Below are 12,550 nucleotides of genomic sequence, written 5' to 3' on the forward strand. Positions count from 1 at the left end.
AGGAACGAGAATCGTTAAATTGAACTGGAATCCGAAGCACATAGCTCAAACCTCTGAATTGGCACTGCGTCGACTGTGTTGTCTCAAAGCAGGTTTTCTGCTCAGTTCTGGTGAATCATTGTAAAGCATTGCTCCGCATGGAGGTCCATCATTCCCTACCAATGAAACAGCACATCAGTTTGAGAACTCATCAAAGCACTTCTGGATGTGTGTTTGTGTCTGACTGTGGTAATCATCTCACCGTCATTCTCCATATCATCAAACATGAAGACCAGGCTGTCATCTAAGGAGATGTGCGAGTCATCACTTTCCTCATCGGTTAAATATCCTGATGTGCTGATGTCACTGGCGTACCTAGAGACTCCCATGAACCCCTTTTTCCGCTGGTGTGCCAAGATCTGTCTGGCCAAACACTGACCTTTACCTGAGTACACACAAGCACAAGATTTACATATAACAGTAAGGATAGTTAAACCACTTTCAAGTTACTGATGATTATAGTAAGTAAACCTTTAGTTACTGATGTGGCAAGTTAGCCATGTGGGTGTCAGCATAGCCCTTGCGGAAGTGAAGAGATCGGAGCGGCATATTTAAAAGAACTTGACTACGATAAGACTCAATCAACAAGGATATAAAGAGCGTCAATCCCAGAGAAAGGTAAGCAAGTTCTCCAAATACTCACTAATTGTTCTTCAGTCCACAAACAGCAATTGAGCACAGACAACATGCTTCAAAGGCACACCAATCTCTTCATGCCCACGCATCTCCCTTGCACTCATCACCTCTAGTTCACTCAATTCTGAGGAGACGGACCACCACCCAGCAGCGCACAACAAAGCCTCACCAAACACTTCACTACAATATTCAATAAATCAAGCTCCCCTGAGGGGAAAATGTTGAACTTACCTGTTTTCTGAGTCTGTGCTTAATTACAACTGCCACAGTGGTGGAGATTGTGGGCATAAAATGTAGAAGCACAAGGGTAATGTTCATTTCTTTCTTCTTCCCCCAGTGGTGTCAACTTTCTCCCTAGAAATGGAAGACAAAATACAACACCTCGCCAGGACCAGGAGAAGATCATCAATTGTGTTAGCTGGCATGAAGGTCCTCTCCCTTCCCCTCACTTCATTACTGAACAGGATTTATTACACTGTGTGGCCATCCAGAAGGGTGAAGAAATGCGGTAGTGCAATGGACTAAAGCCCAGGCCATCCTAATTGGCACATTCTCATCCTATAGCTGGCCACTTGGGGGCACAGAACAATGCTCAACAGAACTGAAACTGGTTCCAATGGCCAGGACTGGATGGACACATCAAGAGGATTTGCCAGCAAGTTGAAATGTGCCAATGTACCACACCGCAATGGCTGCAACCAAATGCCCCTATTCCTCTGCCCATAATTGAGGTGCCCTTCAAACGCATCTGCATGGTCATCGTCAGGCAGAAGGAAATACTCACTGACCAGGGTACCCCTTTCATGTTCAGACTCATGATGGACCTATGTAGATTGCTGCAGATCCACTACCTGAGGACCTCAGTGTATCACCCCAAAATTGATGGATTGGTTGAATCATTGTCAAGCAGTTGGGACCCATGACATACCAGGTTCTCCAACCTGGAAAAAGGAAGACTAAACAGCTCTACGCTATCAACCTCCTGAAGCTGTGGAAAGAGCCCAACCCCTGCATGGCTGCCCTGGTCCGAGAGGGACCCCCTTTCATCGACATGGAAGAGCAATTGATCCTGGCCCAGAAAAAGGATCTCTATAAAGAATCTTCCAAGAGTTCAATATTGTTTTTCAGAGGGCCACGGGCAAACACACGTCACATTACACGCTATCCTTACACCCGAGGGAGCAGTAATGGCCCCATCGAGTCTCCAAAGCTTGTTGGCAGGCCAATGAGGAGGAGATAAAGAAGATGCTACAACTGGGTGTCATTGATGAATCCAATAGCCCATGGTCCAGCCCAATCATGATGGTTCCTAAACCAGAGGGCGCCTTCCGGTTTTTTAATGACTTTTGAAACCTCATTGAATTCTCTACCTTTGATAGGTAGCCTATGCCCAGAGTGGATGAGCGAATTGAGCGGCTAGGATGGACCCGGTTCATATCCACAATGGACTTGACAAAGGCTACTTGCAGGAACCATTAACTCCATCGGCCAAAGAAAAGACTGCTTTTAGCACTCCCAGAGGACACTGATATTACCAGGTCCTTCAATTCAGCTTGCATGGGGCCCCCGCCGCATTCCAACAAATAATGGTGTCATCCTGAAACCTCATGAGTCATATGTAGCTGCCTACATAGATGATGCCATCCTAGGAAGACCATCTTACTCATCGCTGGAAGGTGCTAGAAGATCTCAGAAGTGTTGGGCTCATAGTCAACCCCCCGCAAGTGACACCTAGGTACCCAAAAACTGACCCCAGCAGAAACACACTAGGCTGTGGTGGTAAGAGAAGCTTTAGCCATCAAGTGGGCAGTCCTGGAGTTGAAATACTACCTCTTGGACTGCAGCTTCATGCTCCTAACTCCATTACATGCATGTTCCACTGCAGTTGATGGCCAAAGCTAAAGATTTGAATAACAGTGTCAAACGTTGGTTCTTATTTCTGCAGGACTACCACTTTAGTGTGAATTATCGAGCCAGGGCAACTAATGGGAACATGGAAATAAACCGTTAAAGACAGACCTACTTTTAGCTCTGAGGTTGTTAATCGATAGTTTATGCTTCTGTTCAAACCATCAGTCTGTTATTTCAACTTATTTTTGTAGAAATTATGTTTAATAGCGAAATTCCTGGTGAAGAACTACACTACCCCAGATCCTAAAGAGAAACGCTCCACAAATCAGAGAATCACGGCAAACAAAGTGCGCAAAAAGAGCTCTGCAGTGACCGCCACTCCCATGACACACTGTGAATGATGCAATCAACACACTTACACTACTAATACATTTGCAAATATATTAATATTCATATATACTTACTGTATAATAAACAACTTTAAACAAATAGTTTTATACATTTCAATCATTTTAAATGTAATTGTCATTTGCAAAGCTTCAAGGGATTGTAGTTTATTTCCTTATTTAAGACTTTTTTTGTTTATTTTTGGTCCAGTTTTCAAATACTTGTGATTTACCTTGGAGCTGGTTGGTGTAGTAACATGTCTTATAACTATTTATGAAGGATTTTAAGAAATCACAATGGAAAAATAAATATTGGGAAAAGTACTTCCAGAACAAAGAAGGCAAAAAAAGTGGGTGGACACTGTTGCGTTCAATTGCTGTAAGCCGGATCGTATCAAGTTTTGCAGACTAGTGGTGGCTAGCTAAGTAACATATGCTAACATTAGCAAGATGCCTTGTTAACTAGGTATCTAACATAAGTAACAGCAATGGTTAGACTTCATTTTAAATCTAGTAATATTTGCTACTATTAAAGGTCTATGAAAAACAGAAGGCAACGGTGCAAGGTGCATCCAGATTATTTTACGAGGCACACAATATAACTATCCGGTGAAGTATTGCGAATGACATAATCAGAATTAAAAATGAAGTACAATAGAAAACTATTGGCTTATAGTCATTGATTTATATTACAAATTATTCATATATACAGTATACAAGTATTTTGTGAGTGTAGGAAGACCAACTCAATTCATTGAGCGGTCACTGCTAAACACTTTTGCATTTTCAATGTTAAACGTGTCTTCTCTGATTGGTGGATCTCTTATCATAAGTCGCTTTGGATAAAAGCATCTGCTAAATTACTAAATGTAAATCTTATCAGGATTATGGGTAGGGTAGTTTCATACAACAACTTTAAATATTAAACACTACATGTATTTTTTAGACTTATGGTTTCTACAGACACATATATAATCACTTAACGATTTAAAAACTCATGGTAGGTCTGTCTTGAGAGGTTTATACTTTATTTATTTTTTATTTTTTTATAAATTTCTCTATAGATAAAATGAATGGGAAAAATAGTTCTGAGACCAACACCACAGAACAAATACAAGTACACAAAAATCCTTAAAAAGCCTAAAGAATGACAAGATCAAGTTTATGGACTTACTGTTGTTGTTACTGTTTGGCTGGAGGTTCTTGCGCTCAGAGAGCAGTGCACTGAGCCAGCTTGCTTTCATTTGCCCAAGACGAAAACCCCCGAGGCAGAGGGCGTTGTTGCCATGATCCAGCCCCAGATGGGCGAGGAGAAGTGTGACAGCAGGGTCATCACCTCTCCTGACACACACGGGCAGAGCTCCACGCAACTGTTGTTCATGAACCCCTGCAGATACCAGCAGCTCCAGCAGAGCCAGAGGAGCCCCACGATCACAAACCTGCAGAAACGCATGTGACCTGCTCCATTATTTTGAGTCACTTTGATAAAAAAAACCCATTTTGAGTTTGATGCAAAATGGAAACCAAAATTGAAATGGATTATTTTAGATTATATAATTAAATTTAAGTGGTTACATCTCAATAACTGTTTGGAGTAGAGACATAACAATTATGCTGTTGGAAAGCCAAAACTTTCCTTTTTCACTTTAGTGCATAAAACTCAAAATGTGTGTCTGGGTTAAAGTGACTGAAAATGTTGGAACAGGTCAGTTATCAAACACATTGAAGTTCTTTTTTGATAGGAATAACAATAAAAGTATTTCCTACTTTTTACTTTGTGTTAAAATGACATTATAAACCACCTTTAATTCTATTCTGCACAATGTTGGGAGGCAAAAATACTACAAATCTGTAATTACTTCTATAATGTAATAATCAGACTAGTTAATTTACTAGTTATTTTCTAGAACACTTTTCACAAAAAATAGGTTCATAGCACACCAGACCTTGTATATGAGCGAATCAGTCTTTGTTTTTTTGTTGATGTCAGCGCCCAGCTGTATCAGACACTCTGTCATGACCACATCTCCATCTTCACACGCTCTCTCCAACAGACTGTACATGATGTTACTGTCAGCTGTCATCTTACACAAGCACAGGCAGCTGATTCTCTGCAACTGATAGAACGTAGACTGTATTTATCAAGAGATCTTGCATTTCTTACAACAAAAACTAGAGTTTTCATTTTCAAAAACTCTAAAAAAAATCTTCTGTCAATCCTTTTCTCTTATTGCTTGAGCATAGCATGATTTTCTCACTTGATCTTTGCACTGGTCTGGTGTGTTTTCTCTCAGGATCTGAAATAACTCTTTCTCAAAAGCCTCTCTCTGCAGCTCTGCTGCGGCGCTCGAGCACGCGTCTAACAGTTTCCACAACACTTGAAAACCCTGATGGACAAACACACACACTGTTAGGACACAAAACATCTGGGGAACTTTTACATTCTGAAATGATAACAGCTGCTATACCTTCAGGAACATGACTGAGTCCTCTTTGTGTTGCCGCACAGAGCTGACCAGCACAGAGGCCAGTACAGGCACCATCATGCGAGAAAGCTTCTTCTTGGAGATGAGGTGAAACAGAAGACTAAGAGCCCAGTAGTGAATATCTACAAAGGGGACATGATTTTCAGTTTTCTACCTAAACAGTTTTCAGATTCATCACCCTTAAACATCACAGAACTATGGTCGGTCATGGTCTCGCTCCTTCTAATGCCACGTCAATGTCTTTCTAGCAAGTCAGTCTACTGTCGGCCATCTTTGAAATGCCCCCGGGAGGCTATTTACAGTCATGACAGTGCAGCTCCTATCTACATGAATGGGAGAACGCAGAAATCTCAAAAACTGTTGGTCAAGATTACGATCAAAAAACATATTTCAGATCAGCAATAAAATTGGACTACACCGATTTTTTTACCTCAGACTAGGCTAAAAGAACACAACTTTCCTGGCTTGTATAGTTAATGCGCAAGCTCATCTCGAGATGATTGACTGGGGATGTCCATATCTAAAAGGTGATTGAATCTTTTTCCTTTAAGGCGGGACTTCCTTTCTACATCCATTGACCGTTCCAATTTCTCCCATTCAATTTAATAGAAGTGGCCCATCTCTGCTAAATAGTCTCTGGCCACGTTCACACAAATATATTTTCTTTTGAAAACACATTCATTTGGCTATGTTTCGCCTTCTGTCAACATTGAGCAATGTTTAAGTCCAGCGAAAAAGCAGCTTTTTGAAAACAATCTCCCAAGTGGATACATTTGAAAATGCGGCCTTTGAGTTGTAGAGTGGAGATATTAGAAAACATTGACTAATTTGTTGTCATGTGATGCAGTCATGTGATCCATTCAACCCAAAACAATCAAGATGGCAAGTGGTGTTGTTGTAGTGGTGTTGTTGTGCCTGCTATTCAATTTGTTAAAGTTAAATGTTACTTTGTGCAACCTTCACGTTATGTTCCTTCAAAGGTGATGGGAAGTTTACTTTGGATTTGCTATCTGGTGGCAGAAAACAAGAACAATTGCATTTCAGATCACATGGGTAATGTATTTCAGGTGCTTGGCAATGACGTAGAGCCACGGCTCTTAGGTTTTTTTTCTTATGCACAGTAAGGGGATATATACGGAAGAGGATTAGGGCCAAGCAATAATAAAAAAATAAAACCATCTCGAGATTAAAGTCATTATAATGCGAGATTAAACACGGTAAATTTCGAGAAAAAAGTCATTATAATGCGAGATTAAATTTAACGAGTTTTTTCTCGAAACACAACGACTTTATTCTCGATATTTAATGAGTTTATTCTCAAGATTGTATTTCGACTTTTTTCTCGAAATTTAACGAGTTTAATCTCGCATTATAATGACTTTAATCTCGAGATGGCTTTATTTTTTTTTATTATTGCTTGGCCCTAATCCTCTTCCGTAGATATACATATGCGTATTCAGACGTTTCTGTGTGGACGATAGTAGTGGGAAGTTCGGATCATTTTACTGACTCGGATCTTTGAGTCTCGTTCAGCAAAATGAACGAATCTTTTTTCGAGTCATTTTGTTCATTTCAGCAGAATATAATTAAATGTCATGTTAAATAGCCCAAAACATCAAGTAGTCTACTTACGAAAATGTTGATTCAATTTGAAATAAATAAATAAAAATAAACTATAGGGTAATGCAGCCAAAGCCAATTTATAAGAAACTGAAATGTTAATTTATTAATTGGGTCTTAAGTTTAAGCTATTGCAGTTAGTTCACCTCACCTCCTTTTTCTCCGCCTCTTGTGTCATCGGGTTCGAACTTCAAAGCGTTAAAAATACTTAGTTGTCGATGTCGACTCGTCAGTGTCTGTGTGTGGGCGTGTGGTGTGACACAGCAGCCAATGCACTCACTGACTGCATGCACATGCAGCATACCGGTCCGGATCCGGAAAGATAAATGATTAGTTCAAGTCTCGACTCTCGAGTCTTCGGGTTTGGGTTCGGCCGGGTCCGAGTCTTTCGTTCTTCCTGTCAGTCCCATAGAGACTATGCTGTCAGTACCGGAAAGAGAAATGATTAGTTCGTCTCTTCGGTTCGAGTCGTTCGTTCTTCAAGTCAGACTCACAAACCCATAGCACAGCACTAATGGACAGGGACAATAATAAGATGGACCTTTTTTATTTTTCAGATGATGTTTATTGTACATATATTTTGATAATTGTATGTTAATTCCCAACATATAAAACAATGTACATTCAGGCGCTAGTCAATAATACTGAATCTAATGTTTTATTTGATGCGAGATACCAGCTGTCACGTGACAAAAGAACGAAGGACTCAGACTCGAAAGATGAACTAATCATTTCTGTCTCTGCATAGTGCTATGGGTTTGTGAGTCTGACTTGAAGAACGAACGACTCGAAACCGAAGAGACGAACTAATCATTTCTCTTTCCGGTACTGACAGCATAGTCTCTATGGGACTGACAGGAAGAACGAAAGACTCGGACCCGGCCGAAACCGAACCAGACGAACTAATCATTTCTCTTTCCGGTACTGACAGCAGCATAGTCTCTATGGGACTGACAGGAAGAACGAAAGACTCGGACCCGGCCGAACCCGAAGACTCGCGAAAGATGAACTAATCATTTATGACTTCATGTACCTTATGCGATGTTGCGCGCATGCGCGGTCAACACAAAATGAACGAATCACTTTCTGAGACAACTCGGTAGTCCCGAGTCATATTAAAGATTCGTTCAAAATGAACGAATCGTTCATGAACGACACATCACTAGTGGACGAACAACTTATGAAAAACATGTGAAAATGGCAGTGAGAATGAGAGTGTTTCAAAAATGAAAACACAGTCTTTGGTAAATGGTCTGAATTTATTTAGCGCTTTTTTAACTTCAGCGGTTTTCAAAGCGCTTTACACTGTGACTCATTCACCCATTCACAAACACTCACACACCAATGACGGCAGAGCTGCCACGCAAGGCGCTAGCTCACCGTTGGGAGCAACTTGGTGTTCAGTGTCTTGCCCAAGGACACTTTGGCATGTGGAGTCATGTGGGCCGGGAATCGAACCGCCAACCCTGAGATTAGATTAATGGCCAACCCCGCTCTACCACCTGAGACACAGCCACCCAACAAAACACGTTTTTAAATTTATCTGAATTAATGTGGATGTAGTCTAAACAGAAGGATCTTGACCAGAATAATGCTTCCTTTAAATCCTACTAGCAAGTTCTTTTTTACGTCAATATTACGATACAGTGTGTTTTTAAATGTGATATGAAACAAAATACTGTGTTTCACTCAGTGTTAATCTCATCTATTAAATTACTGATGAATACATTTTTGGTCAACAATAACAAAAATGAGACGAAAATGATAATCAAATTTAAAAAATATGGTTGACGAAAACATTACCAGAAAAAAATAATACTACAAGATATTAACAATGCGCAAAAGATAAATCTGCAATGAACACAACAAAAATGTACATCGGCACAGACAATGAGTTTGTGAACATGCATGTTCTTACACCGATTGCTTAATATGCCGACAACGTGTGTGGTCATGTAAACGCAATAAACGGTGCTCGTTTATCGGTGAAAAGTCAAACAGCGTAAAAAAACGGTCAAAGGTAGATTTTTGGCCATTACATCATATAGCAACATCATAAACACCTTTACCGATGTTTTCACCGGCTTATCCAATGTGCGCACGTGTTGAGGACATGTCTCTTCATGGTTTGACAACAAAAGCAGAGAATAACACGATTATTTCAAGTCTCATGTAAACACGGTTATCTTGCTTTGTCAGATTTTTTAAATAAGCTGATTTTTGGGAGTAATCAGCGAATTGGTGTGCATGTAAACGTGCTCATTCAAGGAAATGAACAGGTAAACTTGAAATAATTTACACGCTAGTCCGATTTACATCTTGCATTGTAAATTTACAAATGCGCAACACACAATTTCCTAAACTACTTAAACGAGAGGAATTAACAACATAGTAAATTCTACAAGTAGGTAGCCTAATACTTCTGTATATTCATAATATGCTATTATTTCAAGAGCTCAGCTTATCAGGACAATTGTTTAATCGTACATATTAAACATATTCATGTTTTATATGTTTGATACACGTGCAAATAATTGTACGTTTTATTCATTTTGTCAGTAACATTATATATAACTAAAATGTTATTTTTGTCGACTAAAATTATATTCAATGAGTAAAACTGACTAAAATCAATGAATATGACACAATTGGATATTGACTACATTTCAAGATGTCAAAAGACAAAAAGACTAAAATAAAAAAAAGAATAACTTTAAAGAATACATTTTAATGGCGATGTTAATGTACGTTGAGTGCAAAGGAGATGTATTAGGAATGTAATTGTTGCTTTATCTGTGTATTTTATCATTGTCATACAGCTACAGTGAATGAATACATTTAGTTTAGTCGCTCATAAAACGGCTAAATGAATAGTATTGTCAGGCAAGCTTTATCCCTATTCATCATCAACAGCATATAAAATGCGTACAAAACGATTTCTTTAACTGACACACCTTCAACTGGAAAAGTCAGGGCTTGAAGAAAACACGGAGATTTGTAATATGTTACATTGTGGTGCAATCACGTGCACTCACCTCATAAATGCCATTTTTTACGGCTTGACTTAAAGTCTGTATAAACCGCAAAGTGGATCAGACTTTAATCCGAAAGTCAAAGGTCTGACTACATGAGACTAGCAATAGTTAAGATTAGAAGCAGGGGCTGATGGAGAAGTAATTGCGCTCACCCCGTTCCTGTGGAAACACCTGCAGTGTGTGCAGCACTGTGTCTATCGCTCCTTGCTGGCACATGAGGTCAACCGCTCCAGAACAGTCTGCTAGCGCGGAGAGAACGCCAATCCCACACTCCTGAATCTCCACACTATTGATAAACTAAATACAAATCAAATAACACGCAACAGAACAGGTCTGTTTAAAGTGTGAGGATATTCTAAATGAAAGAAATGGGTTCAATACAAGTTAAGCTTAGTTAGACTTACAAGTAAATATTATTTCTGTCAATTACACTGAAAATAAATGTAACTATTGTCTTATTTTTTCCTGTATTTTTTTACACAAAAGACATGGTTACAGTAATGCACTTAAAATGGATGTAAACAGAGCTAGTCTTCCGGAGGCTTTCAATGTAGAAATGTGCAGCTGTTAAAACACAAATTCTTTTGCACAAAAATGTGTTGTTTCTAGAGGTAGACCGATATATGGGTCTAACTGATTAATCTGTGCCGATAGTTGCTACTTGGAAATATTGGCTATCTCCAAATATCTGTCGATAGTTGCCGATAGTTTTTTCATCATTTAGTAATTTCAAAATAAAAGTCCCCAGTGTGTTTCGGGCTTGTTTATATTTAAAAGTCCTGCGTTATGTACCAAATCTTAATTTTTTTCTGGTTATTACTGAGATTTTGGTTGAACAAAAAACTGCATATTCTGGCTTTAGGCTTTGCCTGCCTAATAAAGAAACATTTACATTTCATAAATCAATTTGAAGAACTGTTGGCTGATTAATCGGTTCTTGGCTTTTCCCACCACCTTAGTTAATGGTATCGTCAAAATCGACTATCGGTCAACCTCTAGTTGATTCAGCTGTAAATTTGCCTAAAATGACATTTTAGTGACTACTTTTCTATGCTGATTAATTGATTCTGGTTATCCTTCAATGGCACACACCTCGTATAGCCTTGTGCATTACATGCAAAATTTACTGAGGCCACATTCACATGAATTCAATTTCTTTTGAAAATGCATCTTTTTCTCTATGTTTTGGCCTTCCAGCCACACGGAGACATGGAAGAAGGAGATATCTGAAAACGATGACATATTTGTTGTCATGTGATCCATTCAACCCCCCAAAGATCAAGATGGCAGCCCACATTGTAGTGGTGTTATTGTGCCTCTTATTCACTTTGATAGCATTGTTAAAGATAAATGTTACCTTGTACAACCTTCACATTGCATTCCTTCAAAGGCGACACAAAAAATAAAACACTGTTTTAAAATGTATATGGATTCATGTGGACATTGGCTTTAGTTTATTGGCTTTACAATAGTCATGACAGGAGTTGAAATATTGTTAAACATTCTTTGTGCACAAAAGTCTTTAAAAACTGCACACTTCCATTTTAAATACTTTTGTATATTTAGTTACAACCCTGTAAACTCTGTAATCTAGTAGATTCTGTAATGCACTGGCCCCATTCACTTCCATTGAAAGTGCATTACCATTACTGTGATTTTGATTTTTTGGTTTTAAATAAACAAGGATCAAGTCGAAATGACTTTTTGAGGAAATCAATTGATCTTAACTCCTCATAAGAATAAGGTTTGCAGTGTAATGCAAATCTTGTTATTTTCCATGTTGAATTACTGAATTATTTTAGCTTTGGCCTTTAATAAGAAACAACTTATTTACTCTATTAAGTGCTTCTAGATATACAGTGTGCGCTCCTTCTAATACACACTGGTTCTTCAGCACCCGCAGAGACACGTCCACTGTATCAGGATCTGCCACTGAGTTGCCATGTTCCCTTAAACTCCTGTCTGCTCAAATGAAGACACACACGATGTAAGAAATGCATTACATTATACACGCGTCAATTAAAATAATCACATATCAATATTTGTTCCCAGGCTGAACTGCATTGATGTAAGGGATATTCCTTGACAGGGATTTACGTACAGGTCCGGGGGTATGATTAAATATGTCATTCTTTTTTATAGTGTTGTTTTTGTATTATCATTATTCATTTTGCTAAATAACATGTTACATTGACAGCCCTACTAAAAAAAAAAGCTGGCAGATTCAGTCACATGTCAAAAGAGACAAGTAGGATGTCGATCTTCTACCTGGGTTAAGTAGCACTAAACTGGCCCTGAGTCCCGCCAGCTGAACTTCAGGAATGAAGTTATGAGTCTTAAGTGCCATCAGAATCTGACCAATAACCAGACCTCCTTCATCCAGACTAGCCCTCCTAGAAAAGGCAAAAGAGGAGATTTAGAGAGAGAGAAAAAAAGTGTCAAAGTTACGATTCCAGGGTGTGCCTTAAAATGTTATCGTCTGCCATATTTGATATTA

At 39.0% G+C, this 12,550-nt stretch overlaps 1 protein-coding gene across 1 annotated transcript in view; it reads right to left on the reverse strand.

Moving 5' to 3' along the window:
* The window catches only part of LOC127638570 (leucine-rich repeat serine/threonine-protein kinase 2-like), a 97,439-nt gene that overhangs the window by 67,656 nt on the left and 17,233 nt on the right, over positions 1-12,550 (reverse strand). The window contains exons 13-21 of the mRNA XM_052120147.1: positions 12,322-12,446; positions 11,888-12,015; positions 10,206-10,350; positions 5,381-5,520; positions 5,171-5,299; positions 4,859-5,029; positions 4,087-4,351; positions 242-424; positions 52-155 (exon numbers count right to left, since the gene is read on the reverse strand). Coding sequence (XP_051976107.1) covers positions 52-155; positions 242-424; positions 4,087-4,351; positions 4,859-5,029; positions 5,171-5,299; positions 5,381-5,520; positions 10,206-10,350; positions 11,888-12,015; positions 12,322-12,446 — 1,390 coding nt within the window. The remainder of the gene's footprint in view (positions 1-51; positions 156-241; positions 425-4,086; positions 4,352-4,858; positions 5,030-5,170; positions 5,300-5,380; positions 5,521-10,205; positions 10,351-11,887; positions 12,016-12,321; positions 12,447-12,550) is intronic.

Source organism: Xyrauchen texanus, chromosome 46 (genome assembly GCF_025860055.1).
Source record: "Xyrauchen texanus isolate HMW12.3.18 chromosome 46, RBS_HiC_50CHRs, whole genome shotgun sequence".
Taxonomy (NCBI): domain Eukaryota; kingdom Metazoa; phylum Chordata; class Actinopteri; order Cypriniformes; family Catostomidae; genus Xyrauchen; species Xyrauchen texanus.